This window comes from Erpetoichthys calabaricus, chromosome 13 (genome assembly GCF_900747795.2).
Source record: "Erpetoichthys calabaricus chromosome 13, fErpCal1.3, whole genome shotgun sequence".
NCBI classification, from domain to species: Eukaryota; Metazoa; Chordata; class Cladistia; order Polypteriformes; family Polypteridae; genus Erpetoichthys; species Erpetoichthys calabaricus.
Window position 1 is genome coordinate 99,887,723 of NC_041406.2, and position 20,737 is coordinate 99,908,459.

The window sequence follows — 20,737 nt, forward strand, 5'->3', positions numbered from 1 at the left end:
CATGAAATATAATTAATATACTGTCACACATGTGCGCATGGGGTTTACAGGCTCAAATAGTGGGATCTGTCAGCCAGACCAGGGGTTGGCGCTGTCACCTGACCCTCTCTCCTCTTATTCCCCTGCAACCTAGCCAAGGACCCTGATTCATAGTGACATTACCATTGATTCACCCCTTGCTGACATCATTTCCTCTACCCAGAATTCCTTTTTCTGCCACATCAGTTCCGGTTGTCCTGACTCTACCTCTTCCTCTTACCCACCATATTTATAGTGCAGTCTCAGTTTGTTAGCCAGTTCAGTTGTGAACTCCGCTTTGTAAACTGTGGTTTTTATTTTTTTTGCTCTGCTGATTTTCAGTATACGGGGTGGCCATCCCCAAACCTTTTTCAGTCTGCTAAAAAATACGAAAGACAGGAAATACAAGAAAATGCATCTTACGTTTAAAGGCAGGTTAGTGAGTACATACAGTATATAAACCCTTGGCACATATTTTTGGAAAGTTACTGCACAATAGGGAAATTTGCAAAGACTGAAAAACAGAAAATATCCTGTTAATATAAAAAAAGGTGATCAGCCAGATCCAGTAAGCTTAACAGGCACCACTGGTACATTAATGGAAGGAATTAATAAGGAAAAGAGCAAGCATCACATGGCAAGAACGGGCATTTTAGCGAACCATTAACATCAGTTTAGATGGGGAAGGTCATGCTTCACTAATATACCATACCATACCATACCATTTTTATTTGTTAAGCGCTTAAAAACACAGCATTACAACTGACTGAAGCGCTGTACAGTTAAAACAAGCAAGACTAAAAGCAAAATATTAAAAACAAACATTAAGAGAGAATTAAAACAGAGACACTAAAAAACAGGTCAGGGGACCCAATAAAACAGAGAAATAGCAAAAAGCAAGTAGAAATAAGACAGGTTAAGAATTAAAAGCCAATGTGAAGAAGTGCGTTTTTAGGTGTGATTTGAATGTGGCGACTGAAGTGGCTTGCCTAACCACTAAAGGTAAGGAGTTCCAGAGCCTGGGTGCACAGACAGAAAAAGCCCTTTCACCACGAACTTTAAAATGTGCCTTGGGAACGGTTAGGAGCAGCTGATCTGCGGATCTAAGAACACGAGGGGGATTGTGACGATGGAGCAAGACACTCAAGTAGGCAGGGGCTAGACCATTTAGTGCCTTATAGGTTAAGAGGAGTATCTTAAAATCAATTCTGAAGCTAACCGGCAGCCAGTGTAGGGTTTTTACAATCGGTGTAATGTGTTGGCTTCTGCTGCTTCCAGTTAAAAGCCTTGCAGCCGCATTTTGAACCAATTGGAGTCTCGAAAGAGTGGCTTTACTAATACCATATAGGCAGGAATTAGAATAGTCGAGCCGGGACATAATGAATGCATGGATTACTGATTCCAGGAGGTGGTAAGGCAGAATTGGTTTGAGTTTGGCAATTCGCCTGAGATGGAAAAAGTAGGATTTTACTGTGCTGTTGACTTGAGCATCCATTTTCAGGACCATATCCATTTTGATTCCAAGATTGGAAACAGACGAAGTTACTGGAATGGGAAGAAAGTCGAGGCCAAGGGGTAGGGTCTGTTTGCGGTCAGGACTAAAAACAATGACCTCGGTTTTTGAATCGTTCAGGTGAAGGAAGTTTACAGCCAGCCAGTCCTTAATGTCAGATAAGCAGTCGAGAAGAGGTTTAGTGGAGTCAGTTGACTTGAGGGAGAAATAAATTTGGAGAAATAATATGCTGGAAATCTGTAAGGAAGCAGCAGAAGGCCATGATCAGAGAGTTGCAAATGATATTATTTATCTTATTATTTATCTTATTATTTATCTTATTTCAGGTAGCTTTTGTTGAGGTTCCACGTTAGAAGTTAGGTGTGCAACTAAAATAAGTGGGCATTCAGGGTGTAGTGTGCAGACGATTGCAAAATTAACTAAAACACAGAAGGCAAACAGTTATAATACAAGAAACTTTAAAAGATGTTAAAAGTGGTGTCTCTCAGTGTCAGTGCTGGGGCTGTGGCTATTTTTAATATATATATATATATATATATATATATATACACTAGGGGGCTTTGCCCACCCACGGGTTTGGTTTACCGCAGTGTAAGGCAACCTTTTTTCGAGTTGCGGCGCACTAAGTCCAAAAATTTTCTTTCGCGGCGCACCTAAGGGACTGCCCATATGATAAAGTTTAATTAAAATTACCGTAAATAAAAAGCGAGTGATAATCGTTGAGAATTAAATTACAAGGAAGTATCGAATGCTTGAGTCACAACAAAATGTTTTTCACCACAAAGAACTGGAAAAGGTCACTGAGTTTACAAAGTTTACTGTGTTGATCAGCGGTGTCAGAGCAAAAATAAGGTTAATTTTTCCATAGTAATACTCAGACGATTAAGTGGTGAGAGCTGCAGCTACAGCGATACTCTCTCGTCGGCAAGAGCCGAAATGTAGCGTTCGTATTTTCTCGTTCTATATTTGCTCCGCCTTCTTCTATCCGTACAGTGAGCGAGATCTTCTAAAAACGAGACTTAAGTCTCACGAGATGTGTTTTTGACACCGCTGGTGTTGATATTATGATGAATGGTGAACAGCGAAAATTTTAAAATAAATACATTCGTTTATACAACAATCTGATTAACCGTTATCTGTTTTTCCAACATAAAATATATTTTTTTAAACATTATCTTTTTAATCAACCAAAAGTTCAAAAACACTAGCAATTTTAAATATTTTACAAAAGTTTTCGCAGCGCCCCTAGAAAATTCCACGGCGCGTTGCCCGACAGTGGTTTACCGGATATACAATTTAAAGAGATTGTTATTTTCATGGGAATTGTTATATATGTATTATTTTCACTTTTACTTTAAAACATTTGTAAAAACAATACTTGTCCTTTATTTCCAGCCCCAGGCGTGGTTAAATCTTTCTCGCAGGACGTATAACGCTGCTCATGTTGTGAAGGGGGTGGGGGGGGCGGTTGAACACACGCTAAGGAGATGCCGTCGGATCAGCTGCTGTCTTTCTGCTGCTGGCGAGCTGCATGTTCTGTTTGTCGCACTGCACGTCGTTCATTTAAAAGCCTGTACAGCAGCTGTCCTTTTGCCACTCACGTTGTGAATGGGGAGGGCTGAACGCACACTAAGGATAAGCGGTCAGATCATCTGCTGGCTTGCTGCTGCTGCTGGTGAGCTGCGTGTTCTGCTTGTCATTGTTTTAAGAGCTGGGAGCACATGACGCCTCTCTGCCAAAAGCATTCCAGCAACTACTAGGTTGGATATTGTCTCACTGCCTTCTCTCGCGGGATGTAAAATTGTCTTCTGAGAAGATCTCGTCTCCCTAGTCTCCCTCCCAAGATTTTTTTTATAATAGAGAGATTTGTAAATAATCTGGATAGGAATAGAAGTAACAAGATGGTTAAGTTTTTAGATGATACCAAACTAGGTTTTATGACAGACTAGCAAAATACCCGCGCTTCGCAGCGGAGAAGTAGTGTGTTAAAGAGGTTAAAAAACATTAACATCATTATCATATGAGAATATGAAGTAATATATAAGAAGCACATTTCATATAAATATAAATTATTAAACAGTAAAATCTTCTTCTATAATTTGCTACCGTGGCTATTCGTTTGTCTGATTTTAAATCACCTGTAGCTCGCAAACCGTTTCACCTATTGACTTGAAATCTGGTACACATATAGTACGTCACGTCTGCTATCCACTTTATGGGTGATGATTGTATTGCTCTTTTTATCTTTATTTTATTTTATTGTAGAATCAAGTCCTATCTGCGCACAGCAGGGCAGCCGTGGGCGGATGCGTATGGTGTATTCACTCCATGTTATCGTGCATTGCGCTGTCACTGGTATTTTGATAAAAGAATTTGAACAACATATAAGAAGCGTATAAATTATTAAACAGTAAAACATTAACATTTAAGAAGTAAAGTTACATTGAGTACTACTGCAGTGCTTTCGGGTATACCTCATTTTTTCTTTGCCCATTACATGCTTAAATGTATACATTTTTTGGTGTACCTACCCGAGAACACGCGACATATAACCGACCGTGGGAGAAGCATGGATTTTAAACACGCGTTGAGTTCATCTGCTGGTCTCCCTCGTGGAATAACTGGTAATGTTTGACTAAAATCTACAGCGAGTAAAACGACATTACCTCCTTTTTTTTTTTTTACGATCTCTGAGATCTTGCTTTTTTCGGTTCAAGGCTTCATAAGCTCTTTTATGTTCCATGGTGTACTTATCCCAAACCATCATCTTTGAATGTTGCAAGACTTTCGCCTTGTATGTAGATCGGGGTAATTACATTCGTTGCATTCCTAGTCTGAATCACAATCTGATTGTATGGGTGGTTACCTGGCAGATAACGCTTATGCTTGGTCATCAAGTCGTCAAACATCCGCTACGTGCCCTCTTTTAATTGCGAGAAGCAGATATATATAGCCAAATTCTCGCGCTTCGTTGCGGCGAAGTACTGCTTTTAATTTTTTATTAAGAAGAAAAGAAAACCTTTTTAAACGGATCGAAAATATACCAATAACAATTTGTTAAGGATCTGTTTTTTTGTGAAGCTCCCTTTTCACAGCTGTCGCGCTACGGCGTGTGTTTTGTTTATTTGACAGTATGTAGATCATGGTAATTACATTCATGGCATTCGTTTTCTGAATCACAGTCTGATTGTATGGGTGGTTACCTGCCAGGTCACGCTTGTGGTTGGTCAGCAAGTCGCCTTACGTCCGCCACGTGCCCTCTTTCTGTTCCCAGAAGCAGATCATAGAATGGTTTTAATAGTTTACTTTCAAATAATGCAAAGAGTATGCGACATGTGTTTCTCCCTAATTCTGGGCTCATCAGGCGTATACACTCACTGCATCCCCTCTCGGGAATCGAATCTCTATCGTCTGCGCCAGAGGTGAAGCCCCTAACGTTGCGCTACGGCGTGTGGTTCGTTTATACCTCGTGTCTTCTCATTAAACTTTTATCTTGCGAATATGTTATTGCAATCCGCAGCGGGAGCGTTTCTATAAACTTAATTTAAACTTACGTTTTACACCGTGCTTTTTTCCCTTATAAAGATGCTTGTATGCTTCACTCGCTCGCTTCTTATTGTTTCGCTCCCTTCTCAATTGTTTAATGAATTTTTTGTTCTTCGCTGTTTGCGGCTCATCCTTCATTTCTCCCTACTGCGTTCTTTTATCTCGCGAATATGTTATTGCAATCCGCAGCGGAAGCGTTTCTATAAACTTAATTTAAACTTACGTTTTACACCGTGCTTTGTTTCCCTTATGAAGATGCTTGTATGCTTTACTCGCTCGCTTCTTATTGTTTCGCTCCCTTCTCAATTGTTTAATGAATTTTTTGTTCTTCGCTGTTTGCGGCTCCTCCTTCATTTCTCCCTACTGCGTTCACAGTCTTTTCACGTGATTACGTGGGAGGTGTGATGACGTGACACTCAACTCCTCCTCCCACGGCCATCGAGCTGCCGTCCATTACAGTATATTGTGAAAAAAGAGGTTCCAGTTATGACCATTACGCGTTGAATTTCGAAATGAAACCTGCCTAACTTTTGTAAATAAGCTGTAAGGAATCAGCCTGCCAAATTTCAGCCTTCCACCTACACGGGAAGTTGCAGAATTAGTGATGAGTCAGTCAGTCAGTCAGTCAGTCAGTCAGTCAGTCAGTCAGTCAGTCAGTGAGGGCTTTGCCTTTTATTAATTAGTATAGATAATGTGGAACCATTTGAATTATTACAGAGGAACTTGGACAGCATTCAGGCTTGGGAAAGTTTGTGGGAAATGGATTTTAATGTAAGTAAATGTAAAGTATTACACTTAGGAAGTAGAAATGTTAGATTTGAATACACAATAGGAGGTCTAAAACCTGGAGTAGGACCTGGGAGTCATAGTGGACTCATCTCTATCAACTTCCAGACAGTGTTCAGAAGCCATTAAGAAGGTGAGGTTGAAATAACACAATGTGTGAAGTACAACTCCAAGGAGTTTATGCTTAAGCTTCAGAAAGCACACAGAGAACCACAGACACGTGGAATAAATTACCAAATAGTGTAGTGAAAAGTAGGACTTTAGGAACCTTCAAATCCTGAGTTGATGTTGTTTTGGAGAAATTAGGTGGCTAGGACTGGTGGTCTTGTTGGGATAAATGGCCTGCTCTTGTCAAAAGGTTTCTACTGTTGTAATAACCACAGTACTTAATACAGGAAACACTAAGATGTCCATGTCAGAGGTTAAATAAAGTCTACAAATGTGGTCCTTCTCTATCCATCCATCCATTACCCAACCCGCTATCTCCTAACTACAGGGTCACGGGGGTCTTCTGGAGCCAATTCCATCCAACACAGGGTGCAAGGCAGGAAACAAACTCTGGGAGGGGCACCAGCCCACCACATGGTCCTTCTCTATGCATTCCCTATTAATGGATTCCATCCCCATTGGAGAGGCCACTCTACAAGTGAGTAATGGGGCAGCTGAGCAGTAATTCTAAATTTACAGCACCTCATAAACGGCATCCTAAGATGTCCTGACCAGTCTGAATGGTAGGCCAGGGTCCCGTGGTGCACAGGATCAAATCTCCTGGTTGCTCAGTAAGCCAAACCAGAGTTTTTACAGAGTAGGCCAAAATAAAGAATGAATTATATTTCAAGTTATGTACAAGTGATTTTGATCAGTCAGAGTTCTATGAATCCATTAAAGAAACTTGAGATCACATAGGTATAATCTAGACTAAAATTGTGGAATTAAAAAATATCCTTCAAACCAGCCATCCATCTATTATGTTGTTTACATATCTAGAGCCTGTCATGGCAGCACAGGGTGCAAGGTAGGATGGTGCGCCATTCAGTGAATAGCATTTAGAGGTAATTGCCCCATTATGACTCACTTCATTCCATTGTTCTTGCCTGCCTGCCTATGCACTTTATGTCAGAGTATAACGTCTCTTTTATGGGAATAATTTAATGGGCTCCCAGGAGGGCAAATTAGGTGTGACAAGTTGAGAAGGTTCTAGCTGTAGACCTCTGGAGATTCACGATTCAGGAGCTCTGCTAAATAGCCAATCAGATTACACGTTTACACAGCAGAAAACCTTTGAAGTATTACATGACGCACCCACTGCAAGATACATCTACTCAACAGACGTCATAATTCATGGGTCACCCTCCCACAACCCAAACCTTAACCAAAGTGTAAGGATGTCTTATGAGCAGGAAGTGCAAAGCATAGTTGGGTGTGTTGAGAAAAACGCAGATGACCAAGCATACCTCTTTATATCACTAACATACAATGCGAAAGATGGTAAATGTCATAGGGTGTGCAAATGGAGCGGAGGTCTGCAGCTAGACGCAGCTGGACATGTTTGCTTCTTCTGCATTCAGTTTGAGGACAATGACTGGGAAGAAGAACATTGAACTGCCTCCAAACTCCATCTTCAGCCCCATCACTTCTAGTTCCAGCGTTTAAAAGCTCCCCTCTGGAAAGCAAATATGTCCTTTGTGGATGAACCAAGCAGGAAGGCACATTGTTGTAGCCAGAATTGACTTTTTTTATAAACATCTCTGATTTTTCTGTACCAGAGTTGAATGGCATTACCACTAGTACCCTAAACCTTTACACGGGTTTCTGCTTCATATTTTAAAACTGCTTAGGTGTGCCTATTATGAAAGGTGTTATATGGAGTAAATAAATCCTGGCTAGGTTAGCTTCTTGTAATGGCTATTGTTTTAGTAAGACTTCATTTAGCACTGAGCCACCAAGGGGGCACACCCAACAGCCAGCAAAAAGAAGAAGAAGAAGAGGTGTCCCGAAGACCTCATCTTTTGATACCCGATCATTGACTCGCTTAATAATGGATAGAGCGTCAGTCTGATCAAATATTTAGCAAATGCTCACCCGTTTCCTCCGCTGCCTCCTCTGCTTTTGTCTCGGGCTCTGCTGATGCCGGCTCAAGCTCGCAGTCCTCACCTAGGGAGTGTAACCATGGAGAAGGGTCAGGTTACAGTCCTCCCTTAAAAGTAGTCCTCATCTTCCAGACGTAGGCACACTGCTCAGATATTCTTTTTATCTGCAATAATCACTCTGTAAATAAACCATTTAATCACTCACTCATTCATTCTTCAAATGCAGTGACACGAATACCGAATCATGATGGCCGGATCCAATCCTGGCAGCATTAGGCACACGGCAGGAGCCAGCTCTGGATGGGATGCCAGCCCATTACAGGTCACACTCTGTCACTCACTCATCTCCTTCTTACTATTTTGTCTGTATATACTTTGCTTTCTCCTGATGAAGGATTTTTACTTTTCCAAAAAATAAACTCCTTAGTGCAGGGGTGTCGAACTCTGGTCCTGGAGGGCCGCAGTGGCTGCAGGTTTTCATTCTAACCATCTTCTTAATTAGTGACCAATTTTTGCTGCTAATTACTTCTTTTAATTAACTTGACTCAGGCCCTTTAGTTGTTTCTTTTTCCTTAATTAGCAGCCAAACAATAATGAGACACAAAACAAGCCGTCACATCACACAATATCTGAAAATAAAGAAAGGTGATGGTCTCAGTAAGGTTGATCTCTCAACTCACCAAAACACTTTGACGATGTTCTTATAAAAAACAGTTTTGGAAATGTCTGCTGTTGCAGAATGAGAGCAGCAACAGGCCGTGGAATTAAATAACGAGTTTAATTAACAGCAAGAATCAACTTCTCATTAAGAAACTTGGGCGGCACGGTGGCGCAGTGGGTAGTGCTGCTGCCTCGCAGTTGGGAGACCTGGGGACCCGGGTTCACTTCCCGGGTCCTCCCTGCGTGGAGTTGGCATGTTCTCCCCGTGTCTGCGTGGGTTTCCTCCTCAGTCCAAAGACATGCAGGTTAGGTGGATTGGCGATTCTAAATTGGCCCTAGTGTGTGCTGGGTGTGTGGGTGTGTTTGTGTGTGTCCTGCGGTGGGTTGGCACCCTGCCCAGGATTGGTTCCTGCCTTGTGCCCTGTGTTGGCTGGGATTGGCTCCAGCAGACCCCCGTGACCCTGTGTTCGGATTCAGCAGGTTGGAAAATGGATGGATGGATGGATTAAGAAACTTGTTGGAGTTTGAAGCCCCAGTTTAAGCTGGTCATCTGTTGGCTCATTTCACATCTCATTTCTGTTTGGCTGTCATTTAATGAGGGAACAAATCAATTCAGAGAACTGAATCCTTCTAACATGGCTGTTAAAATAAAAGGGGAAAAAAATGAATTAGCAGTGAAAACTGGTCACTGATTAGGAAAAGGGTTAGAATGAAAACCTGCAGCCACTGCGGCCCTCCAGGCCTGGAGTTTGACACACCTGCCTTAGTGGCTTCTGTTTTTGATTTTACACCAGTTAGTTTTTTTGCACCATCTCCCTTTTCATATCTGGCCATTAGCCAGATAGCTTCCAGGAAGGTCTTATTGCATGTATGTATGTGGGAAACCCATAGAGAGAAAATTCAAATTCCACAGTGACAATGAGTATGCCAGGATTTGATTTGACACATTACATGACTTCTAGCCAGAGGGGGTGCCAAGCTTGTCACCTGAGAATGTCGAATTACGCGACTAAAAAAAAAAAAAAATCACAGAAGACAAATTAGAGGACTCGATGAGGACTTTCCAGCACAGTTTCACATTTCCAAAATACTACAAGCTTGCTGACACCCAATAACGTGCTGCCTGGCAGAGCTGGGGTTGTATGAATGCTTTCCAGGCACAACTGTATTCATATAGGGGGTCAAACCCAGATCCTGGAGGGTCACCGAGATTTCATTCCAGCCATTCTCTTATTTAGTAATCAATTCCTGCTGGTAATGTAACCTGCTTTTTTGCCTTCATTTTTCACATACACAATCCTTAATTGGTTTTGTTTTCCCATAACTAGCAGACAAACAATAACGGCATGCAGATGAGCCAACAGATGAGATGACCAAGTAAGGCCGGGCATGCACTGTTTGATTTGTTTTTTTTTTAGAAATTGTTGTCAAGCGACTACTCACACTGCACAATAGAGTCAGTCGCCAGTCATATTTCACACGTTCAGCTCGATTGACAACATAGCACGATGTGGGTGTACAGATTATTATTCATATACATGGCTGCAACAGACAGTTCTACGCATTGACATTTTGCAATAAAGCTCTACATATTCCAAAAAACAATATGGCCACAGACATCTCAAAGCATTAACAACAAAAAAAGAGAGCTGCATTGCTGACTCTCGCTTTACTGCTACCGTTGTGTGTGTTTGTTTATGTAGGGTTCTTCCAGTAAACGTTTCCTGAGATACTTTTGTCATTGGCCATTTAGTTGTATGTGTGTTGCTATATGATAGTTAGCTTTGTGAAATCAAAAAGTTCAAAATGAGCATGACAACAGAAATATTCAATGTGCAATGTCCAGCCACCATAGCACATCACCCAGAAATACAACACCAGCCATTTCTCACTGCTGTCATAACTGTTCTCTTCAAAGTCAAATTCAATATGTCACCTGGCCAACTCTGTTGAGCAGAGCTCTGTTAACCTTTAAACCAGACTGGTCAACCCGACCTACATGCTCTCCATCCACACAATGTGTTTTCTCTGCACCATGTCTGTTCTTATTGGTGCCTCACACACACTAAATGATGTTGCTGCACAGTGAATTATGGAAAATATGATGGCAACATCAAAAAATTGTCTTGTGAGACTGCTCATGATACAAGACAGCTCAATGAAACTTATGACACAAATTCTCCCAATCATAAGAGGCCACCGGGCATCACAAAATCCTCTCAAACCAAACGTGAAAGGACAACTGATGAAGCTGAAATTCAGACTGACTCATAAAATCAGTCAGCGACTGTGAAACTGGCTTTATGCACTTGTGGGTCTATCATACAATATCTGATATATATTTAAAAAGAAAAAAGTCAGTCATTACCCAACCCGCAATATCCTAACACAGGGTTATGGGGGTCCGCTGGAGCCAATCCCAGCCAGCATAGGGCACAAGGCAGGAACAAATCCTGGGCAGGGCTCCAGCCCACCACAGGGCACACACACACACACACACTAGGGACAATTTAGGATCGCCAATGCACCTAACCTGCATGTCTTTGGACTGTGGGAGGAAACCCACGCAGACACGGGGAGACCCGGGTCTCCATACTGCGAAGCAGCAGCGCTACCACTGCGCCACCTTAAAAAAAAGTGAAGTCCTGAAAATGATTGACCCCCCTGCTCCACAAAAATGCTGATGGTGCTCTCAGAAAAAAAGAAAATCATCAGTTTTGGAAATGGCTGGTATGGCAGAATGAGTACACTAATGAGCCATAGTATTAAATATCGGGCTTCATTAACGGAAAGAATGAATTTCTCATTAAGAAACTGGCCAGAGCAAAATGGTTGCTGTTAAGTACCTGACTTTGACACACCCATGTTAGCTTGTCATCTCATTATTGTTTGACTGTTGGTTAAGTAAAAAGGAAACAATTAATAATTAAAATTAAATTCAACAGAAGTTTGCTCAATTAGCAGATGCGATTCCATCCATCCATTATCAAACCCGCTATATCCTAACTACAGGGTCACGGGGGTCTGCTGGAGCCAATCCCAGCCAACACAGGACACAAACTCCGGGCAGGGCGCCAGCCCACACACCCAGGACAATTTAGGATCACCAATGCACCTAATCTGCATGTCTTTGGACTGTGGGAGGAAACCCACGGGGAGAACATACAAACTCCATGCAGGGAGGACCCGGGAAGCGAACCCAGGTCTCCTTACTGTGAAGGCAGCAGCGCTACCCACTGCGCCACCATGCCGCCCTAGCAGGTGCAATTACTTAATAATTAAGTTTATTACTGGAGCCCTCAAAGACATGAATTTCTCCCCCACTTTTCATGAATTCCAGAAAACATAACAAGAAAATGTACAGCCCTGATGTAAACCCGTCAGTTGTATTCTTCAAGTGCTGCAGCATGACACTGATTGAGAGATCACTTGGAATGAAAGCTGGCCAGCCTTGTGTTCACACTCTGTGTCTCCCTTTATTATCGTATATTGTATGACCAGTGATGATAAAATTGCAGGCAATGGGGGACAAAATAGAAATAACAGATCAAGGGTTAGATTTATAAAACTTGTGTACTCACAAAAAGAGGCCAGAAGTGTGCGTATGCAGCTTTCCATACAAACGACAGGATTTATAAAAGAAATCTAGATGGAAGAACAGGTGTATATTTATGGCAACTCTGACCCATTCTTATTCAACGTTTTAGAGAAAGTGGGACATGGCGACATCCTTGATCAAGCAGGGAAATTAATCCAAAGGTGTACAATAATTATATTACCAAGCCGTGTATTAGAATGTGATCATAATGATGTACAGACTGTATTTTAGTTCCCTTTTTAGAGGGTCAATTCTATGTATTTGTAATGAAGAACATTTTTGAGTTTTCATCAGTTTATCTAACCTACCTGTCACTTCTCAGGGAAATGGCCAACAGGTCAGGAATATCTCAGCCAAGCTTCACTCCATCATGCCTGCTGTGCCTGAAGCGAGGAACTACATCCAGATTTTGTATAGTGTTGGTCTACATATATAAAACACAATGTTTTTTCTGGGGCGGCACGGTGGCGCAGTGGTAGTGCTGCTGCCTCACAGTTAGGAGACCCGGGTCCTCCCTGTGTGGAGTTTGCATGTTCTCCCCGTGTCTGCGTGGGTTTCTGCCCAAAGACATGCAGGTTAGGTGGATTGGCGATTCTAAATTGGCCCTGGTGTGTTTGTGTGTGTCCTGCGGTGGGTTGGCACCCTTCCCGGGATTGGTTCGTGCCCTGTGTTGACTGGGATTGGCTCCAGGAGACCCCTGTGTTCGGATTCAGCCGGTTGGAAAATGGATGGATGTTTTTTTCGACATAAAAAGGCAATTTGCTGCAGTGTTTGGTTCTCCTAATGTAATCAGAACAATTGACTGCACTCATATTGCAAGAATGAAGCTGACAAATGTTGTGGCTTGGTCGCCTGGGTCAACCTGCGATTCACTTACTTTGAGGCAATGCAGCTTTGACAGACGTGATGGTGCTGTAGGAGATAGCTGACCTGTTCATAAGATAACTGGCTGAACATTCAGCTTTTCATGTGGCCTGTACCGTTCATTGTAAACAGCAATCCTTTCATTGCATGTGCCAGGTGATAATGGGTACCCGCTCAGGCACTGGCACCTTATGTCTTTTTCTGACCCCCAGAGTGCAGAGCAGAGGCACTTCAATGCTGGGCATGCTCTTGGTGCACAGAGTTGTGGAGCACAGCATGATGTGTCATGGGGGAGGCTGCTCTGCCAGCCAGTGAAGGTCTGCACCATCGTGATAGCATGTGTATGAAGTTAATCAGGAAGGATAGTTGCTTTGAAAACCCACACAAATCGCTCCAGAAACTCCTTTCTTCCTTGTGCCATACGACTTTTCAATAAGAAATATCGGAGATAATGTTTAAGGTTTTGATATATATCCTGTTACTTTTTTTTTTTTTTGGTATAAATATGTTTTATCTAACTGCCTTACCTTAACCTTTCTTATTTCTATTTGTCTGTTTTATTTCATTCTGTCTGTTACCTGTTACTAGATGCAACTGAGAAGGCAAATTTCATGTTTTCCTGTGTAAACATGACTAAATAAAGAAACCTAAACCTAAACCTAAACCTTAATTGTCATACCTCAAGTAGATTTGTTTTAGGGTAACAACCTGCTGGAGTTAATGGCGTGTTAATGTGCACATATTTACAATATGATTGTTTATAACGGTACATTGACTAGAAATGTGTGTATGTCAGATATTAAAAATCAATTTTTTTTTGGCATATACAGATTTTTATGCTTGAATCTGCACAGTTTTATAAACGAGACCCCAAGAGATGAGAGAGTAAAACAAAGTCTAAACAGGGCAGGGTCAAAAAAGGCAGAGGATCAGTAGTAATGGACCCTTAATAAAACACCTTTATTAAAGACCTGGACTTTTAATGAAGGAATGTACCTTTAATAATGGAATTATGAACCTTTAAAAAAAGCAGGCCACCGGGGCAAAGTAGGAATAATGGTCCAGAAAATAAGAGAGTAAAACAAAGTCTAAACTTGCCAGGGTCAAAAAAATAAACCAGTTAACCTAAAGTGCCTGGGCTCACACCACAAAACATCATAGTTGGAAGATTTGTACTGGTGTGACTGCTGTTGGCCAACCGCTAACCTGCTACATCTGGCTCAGAAGAACAGTCACCTGTGCAGACCGTCTCTGAGCACAGTCAGTGGAGTACTTCATGGTGAATCAGCTGATGTCTCCCCGTGTCCGCCCCTCCTTTTCCACATTGCAAATCCCATGCATGTCTCACACCTCAAAGCATCTCAGTTTGAATGTTTGCACTGTGGTGAACTGCCACTTGTGAGCCAGGAACCCACAGCGTTTGGCACAGAAGTGAGCTTTGTGTAGCATGAACTAAATGGAGAGTTCCAGTAGTCACCTGTGGAGACGCTACTTCTGAACACTGTGAGCTTCCTGGTGACATCAGTTGATTTCTCTCTGTGTCAACCTCATCTTTTCTGTGCTGCTTCCCTACTACATAACCAAACCCAAACACAAACCAGAATTCATACTCTAAATAGCACACAAAGCCCAGGCTCCCAATTAATTCTAAACTAGCTTAATTCTCCCCAGAATAAACATTTATGTTTATCCCTAAACTACTAGTAGTATGCCACCATCTTAAATAGGAAATTTAGAGGAGATGATTCTCAGGTTTAAGTGCTGTCTCAGTGAACAATGAAACAAGATCAGAACAAGTTTAACTATCTTGAAGCGTGTCTTGTTTTGTCTTCACTTGGTTTCTTCTGTTTGCTCAGCTGGTCATCTGATTTCTAGTTAATGGTGGCACATCAGTAATTAATGTCTCGCCCTCTTTCAACTGACATTAATTAAAGTACGAGCAAGAAATTGACTCAGCATATTCAAAACACCCTAAATCCTAACAGGTACAAACTGAAAGTGTTCTGCCTGGATGGACAGAATAAAAGAGAGGACCAGCAGATGGGCTAAACAAAATCGTATTTCAAAAGGAGAGCTAAGGTCAAAACTGAGAGACAGAAAACTCAGGGGAACTAAACCAAAACAAAAGTAAAAATTGAAGTCACAAAAGCACACAAAATTCTTTGTCCTGAAAACATTTTGAAATACTCCTAGTCACTGTGGAATATTTGTGTCGTTTTTTTTCATAATCTATCTATCTATCTATCTATCTATCTATCTATCTATCTATCTATCTATCTATCTATCTATCTATCTATCTATCTACTCCTTCGTGGCCTTTGATTTCACAAAATAACAATGACTATGACAAAACCAAAATGGCAGTATGCCAAGATGTTAAAAATTAATAACCATTGCAAAATGTTAACAAATTCAAAAAAAATAATAAAATAAATTATTAAATTCTACCTGGCACCTCTAACAAGCAAAAGGAATAAAGAAAATAGGTGATACAGAGCCTAGGAAAAATGATAAAGTGTCCAAAATCATGACAGGAACAGCCATCTACATGCTGGAAGTTCCTAACAAGTAGAAGAGGCCTAACTCAGCACTTCTGTGGCTCCCTGATATGGTAGCAGGGCTAAAGTTGGAAGCTGGAAGCCACTGCACTTGACCTTCTGCCCCCAGTTTGCACCTTTGACCCTCCTCACTCCCAGCAGCTCGCCTCTGACCTGCAGTGGGCTCCTCCTCTAGGGCTGTCAAGTCGTCCACCTCTTCTTCTCTGGTAGATTCTGCCGGTGGGTCTGGCTCTGCTACACCCTCATCCTCTGGAGGAACTGCCTCTTCCTCCTCTATTGTATCAGCCTGCAGTTCTTCCGTGGGCTCCTCTGATGGCTGGCCTTCTCCAGTAGGCTCACTCTCCACCACGGTCCCTTCTTCTGCCGGGTCAAAGCCAGACGGATCAGGAAGTGTTGCACTTTCTGCGGAGATCTGCCCATTTTCTGGCCCTGGGGGTGTAAGCAGGAAAAAAGAGGGCACAGAATTAGAGGCTGGTTGGTGAACCCATTTGGTATCCTTCAATAAGGGCGTGCACAAAAAGGCGAGCTTCAAAAGGGCGACCTCAGTTGAGCGAATGTTTTAATATTCTTGCTTTCGCCTTTTTATACGTTCAATCATTGCCTTTATCTAATAAATTTTCTGTAATAATTTTGTTGCGTTTGCCTTTATTCGCTGCGCCCAATTGAGGTCGCCCTTTTGAAGCTCGCCTTTTTGTGTGCGCCCTTATTGAATAGAACCGCCCCATTTAAAACAAAGGAAGATGTCAATTAGGAAACAGTGCTCAAGTGGTGATTGGGGCAAGGGCAAAGACACATGAGCACATGTATGGGCACACCAGTGAGCACAGGCATACACATCTATACTCTCATTCATGCATACAAAGACTGAGACTAAAATGTACGCAGACACCGTCAACAACTCACCTGGGGACAAGCACTCATGGACGGGCAGAGACATGCCATGTGTGTACTCTCAGTTACACACCTGCATAAATACACACACGTGCACATGTTGGCATGTTCTTGGACACATACATACGTAAAGAGTCTCACATGTTAACATGCACACACATACATGGAGTGTCCCCGAGGTCCTCACTCGCTCAACACAAAGCTTTTATGCTGCCTTAATACTGGCCATCCACCTGACTAAGGTCTGGCTGCCTACTGCTGCGGCGTCAGACACTCCATGTGAACTCCTGTGAACTTGGAGCTATGAGTTGTACTAGTTGGAAAAGAACATAATTGAAGAACTAACACTGGCCTTTCAAGTTTTGTCAATTGTATAAGATAAAAAAAAAATAGAACTGACTGGGCCAGAAGTACCATTTTTGTGGTCAAATAGAATTTACAGCGAATGAATGCACCATTACATTTTGCTTTTTTTGCAGACTAAGTAACAAATCAACAGCAACTTCACGTTCCTCTTAAAAGTTTGACCAGAAATTCATGTGAACGCACTGAAGTGGAAGGTAAAATTGTAAACACCTCGGAGCTCTGAAAACTCACAAGTGAACGCTTTTATGAGTGTAACCATTATTACATTTTTATAGGACTTTAACTCGCGTCTTTTTATGGAGGTGTGGGCTTCTAAGTATGCAGAATCCATATCTGAAGTTAGTTTTGAGATACTTGTGCTTATTTAAAGTTACAAAAATTATTTTGCACTGTTTTCAAGGCCATTTTGTATAGGACACATCTGTTTTTTGGTCTCTGACATTGAGATTTCTGACGTCATTGATGTGACGGGTGACAGCCTTTCCCTATCTGGAATTGTGGTGTGGTGGGTGGCGTGATCCCATGCCCGGCTGAGATGCCCCTTCTACTTATGTTCCAGGGGAGCAGCCATGGGCTCCTCAGTACCTCCCCCGGGACGCTTGGTGGCAGCCCCTCTGGCTGACGATGGTGCCTCAGTTTCCCGCAGGGTTCCATGGGAGATGGAGTTCTCCACAGCCCTGTGGGGATCTGGGGTGGCCGCCAGGGGGTGCTGCATGGATCCCGGAGCCAACCTGGACACCTCTACAGCCCGCCCGGAAGTGCAATTAGCAACAGGTGATCAAGCACCTGGAGCACTTCTGGGTGGGCTATAAAAAGGGAATTCATCCACCAATCAGGAGCCAGAATTGGGAAGAAGAGGATGAGGTTGCCTGGGAGGAGTGGTGGTGCCAAGGTGGAGAGTTGTGTGGTTTATATAAAGTGCTTCTGGGACTGTGTTGTGGCTGGGGGGGTTCATGGGGAAGACGTGCCCTCCAGCTGAAGAAAACAAAAGTCTTGTGTGTTTTTACACGTACCTCTGAGTGAGTCTGTGCACTATATAGCGCCTTTATCACAGTGGATAACATGACACTTTGATACAAAATTCTTTCTGTAAGTCTTTTTGTTTTTTTGATCTTTTTTGATTTTTGACCCTTATAATAGTTGTTTTCACTACTTGTTTTTTGACTTTGTTCATGTACGTTTCTTCTTTTGGTCCTTCTCCTGCAATGTAGCCAGCATAACAAACACTGCATATCTGCATATCACCACAGGCTTGTATTTACTGTTACAGATACAGAGCCTCCTGCAGTTTCTGGGAAGTGGTAAACCATTCCAGACATCAAAACAAAGACCATGCCCTCTTTATTAAACTTCTCCTGGAACCAAAAAAAAAAGAAAAACTGGTGGTTGACCACTCAATTTAGGCCTTTTATTCCTGGACAATGAAAACAGCTGGACCCTTCAATGACCCTGCATCAAGAATAACTGTGAAGATTGCTACAAGGCCTCGACTATTCCTCACCCTCTTGTGGCTATAGCTGGTATTACACTCCTTATTTTCTGACATACAGTACAGTATAGCAGTAGTAGTGTCGCTGTAGACCAGTGTTCCCAGCCTCGGTCCCGGTGAACCCCTGTGGCTGCAGGTTTTTCTTCCAACCAGATTCCTAATCAGTGACAACACCTGATCTCATTTAAGTAGCTGGTATTATTTTTATTTTATTTGACATTCAGAAAAGCACAGTAGCATGATTTTTACATTTATAAGACATTTAGGAATATTTCTGCTTTTGCTATAGATTGAAATGCTTAACTCTCTTTTGTTCATTTTATTATATTTTGCCCTTTCTCTGTGCAGTTTTCTCCCTTCATTGTATCTTATTAGTGACAATTAAAAACGAGCAGAGCAGACACGCAGGCAAACAACACGGAATTGTGAAAGGCTGCAGCTACTTTAGCATCAGACCCACTAATTAGTAAATAACGGATTAATTAAACAATTAGAACACCTAGAAAAGTAGAATGAAAATCAAGATGAAAATATTATTAAAAAGAAAATAAATACATTATTCCCATATAACTGCTTGGTACATTTTAATATATATATTGTGTAAAGGCAGCCCCCAGACACAGACAGACAGACGCACACGTTTTATTCTTAAACAGCACCACAATGCCTTAGTCACCAACTGTCTCTCTTCCTCTGTCGCCTCTACTCCCTCCTCACAAGCTCCGTCTCCTTCCTCCCAGCTCCGGCTCATCTACTGGAGGGCGGCGACCCCTTTTATAGTAACCCGGAAAGGCTCCAGGTGCTCCGTCTGATGACACTTCCTGGTGTGGTGGAAGTGCTGCCATCCAGGGTTCCACGACCGTCCAGGCGCGGTGGCCATGTCCTCCCACAAGGATGAGCTTCCCAGCTCTGTTCTGGTGGCCCCCATGCAGACCAGGGCGGCTACCCTCTCGTGGACCGTCCAGGTGTCCCGGCTGGGTAGGATTCCCAGCCGTCTGCCACAATATATATATATATATTTTTCCAAACTTAGTTTTCTAATTTCTACATTGTTCCCAAAACACAGAACTTGGGAAGTCACACATCACTTAATTAGTCCAGGAGTCCAATTTAAAAACAGAAGCTCGTGGGAACAAAAACCTGCAGCCACAGTGGGCCCTCGGGACTGAGGTTGGGAAACACTGGTGTAGATAAATAATGAAAAGTTGACTCACTCACTCATTCATCAACAAATCCATCCATCATCCAACCCGCTATATCCTAACTACAGGGTAACAGGGGTCACTATTTCCAATTTACCTAAAAGGCTGAAATCTAGCAGAATGGTACATTTAGGGCACTAGGTATCCATTAAGAAAGGACATTTCGATATATCAGTATTTAGGGGGGTAGCACGGTGGCGCAGTGGTAGCGCTGCTGCCTCACAGTATGGAGTCCTGGGTTCGCTTCCTGGGTCCTCCCTGCGTGGAGTCTGCATGTTCTCCCCGTGTCTGCGTGGGTTTCCTCCGGGCGCTCCAGTTTCCTCCCACAGTCCAAAGACATGCAGGTTAGGTGTACTGGCGTCCTAAATTGTCCCGTGTATGTGTGTGTGTGTGTGTGTGTGTGTGTGTGTGTGTGTGTGTGTGCCCTGTGCTGCACTAACCGCGTGCTTTATGCAAACGTAGAATGCAGTAGAAGAGACTGATGAGCCAACACAAATGGCTCCTCTAACCAATACGATGGATTGATGAGTGAAGACAGGGTGGTGTCCAGGATAGGAAATAAGAGACATAATCATGTTGTGAAATGGAAGGAAAATTTCAACAAATCCCAAAAAAGATTCAGAGCCCAGTGGTTAGCAAGTGCTGTTTTCTGCTGTCGACTGCTGGCACTCTTAGACGCATACATCTCATCTTGGTTATCTGTTCTGCTGCATCACGTCCTCGTGAGCTGAATGACTTCCGGCCTGTTGCTCTGACATCACATGTGATGAAGACCATGGAGAGGCTGCTGCTTCACCACCTTAGGCCACAGGTTCAACACGCCCTTGACCCTCTGCAGTTTACATACCAGGAGAAGGTGGGAGCGGAGGATGCCATCATCTATATGCTACACCGATCCCTCTCTCACTTGGACAGAGGCAGTGGTGCTGTAAGAATTATGTTTCTAGACTTCTCTAGCGCCTTCAACACAATCCAACCTCTGCTCCTTAGGGACAAGCTGACAGAGATGGGAGTAGATTCATACCTAGTGGCATGGATCGTGGACTATCTTAAAGACAGACCTCAGTATGTGCGTTTTGGGAACTGCAAGTCTGACATTGTGGTCAGCAACACAGGAGCGCCACAGGGGACTGTACTTTCTCCGGTCCTGTTCAGC

At 42.6% G+C, this 20,737-nt stretch overlaps 1 protein-coding gene across 1 annotated transcript in view; it reads right to left on the bottom strand.

The window, feature by feature from the left end:
• The window catches only part of LOC114663526 (fibrous sheath CABYR-binding protein-like), a 36,908-nt gene that overhangs the window by 6,428 nt on the left and 9,743 nt on the right, over positions 1-20,737 (bottom strand). The window contains exons 2-3 of the mRNA XM_028817320.2: positions 15,787-16,062; positions 7,946-8,017 (exon numbers count right to left, since the gene is read on the bottom strand). Coding sequence (XP_028673153.2) covers positions 7,946-8,017; positions 15,787-16,062 — 348 coding nt within the window. The remainder of the gene's footprint in view (positions 1-7,945; positions 8,018-15,786; positions 16,063-20,737) is intronic.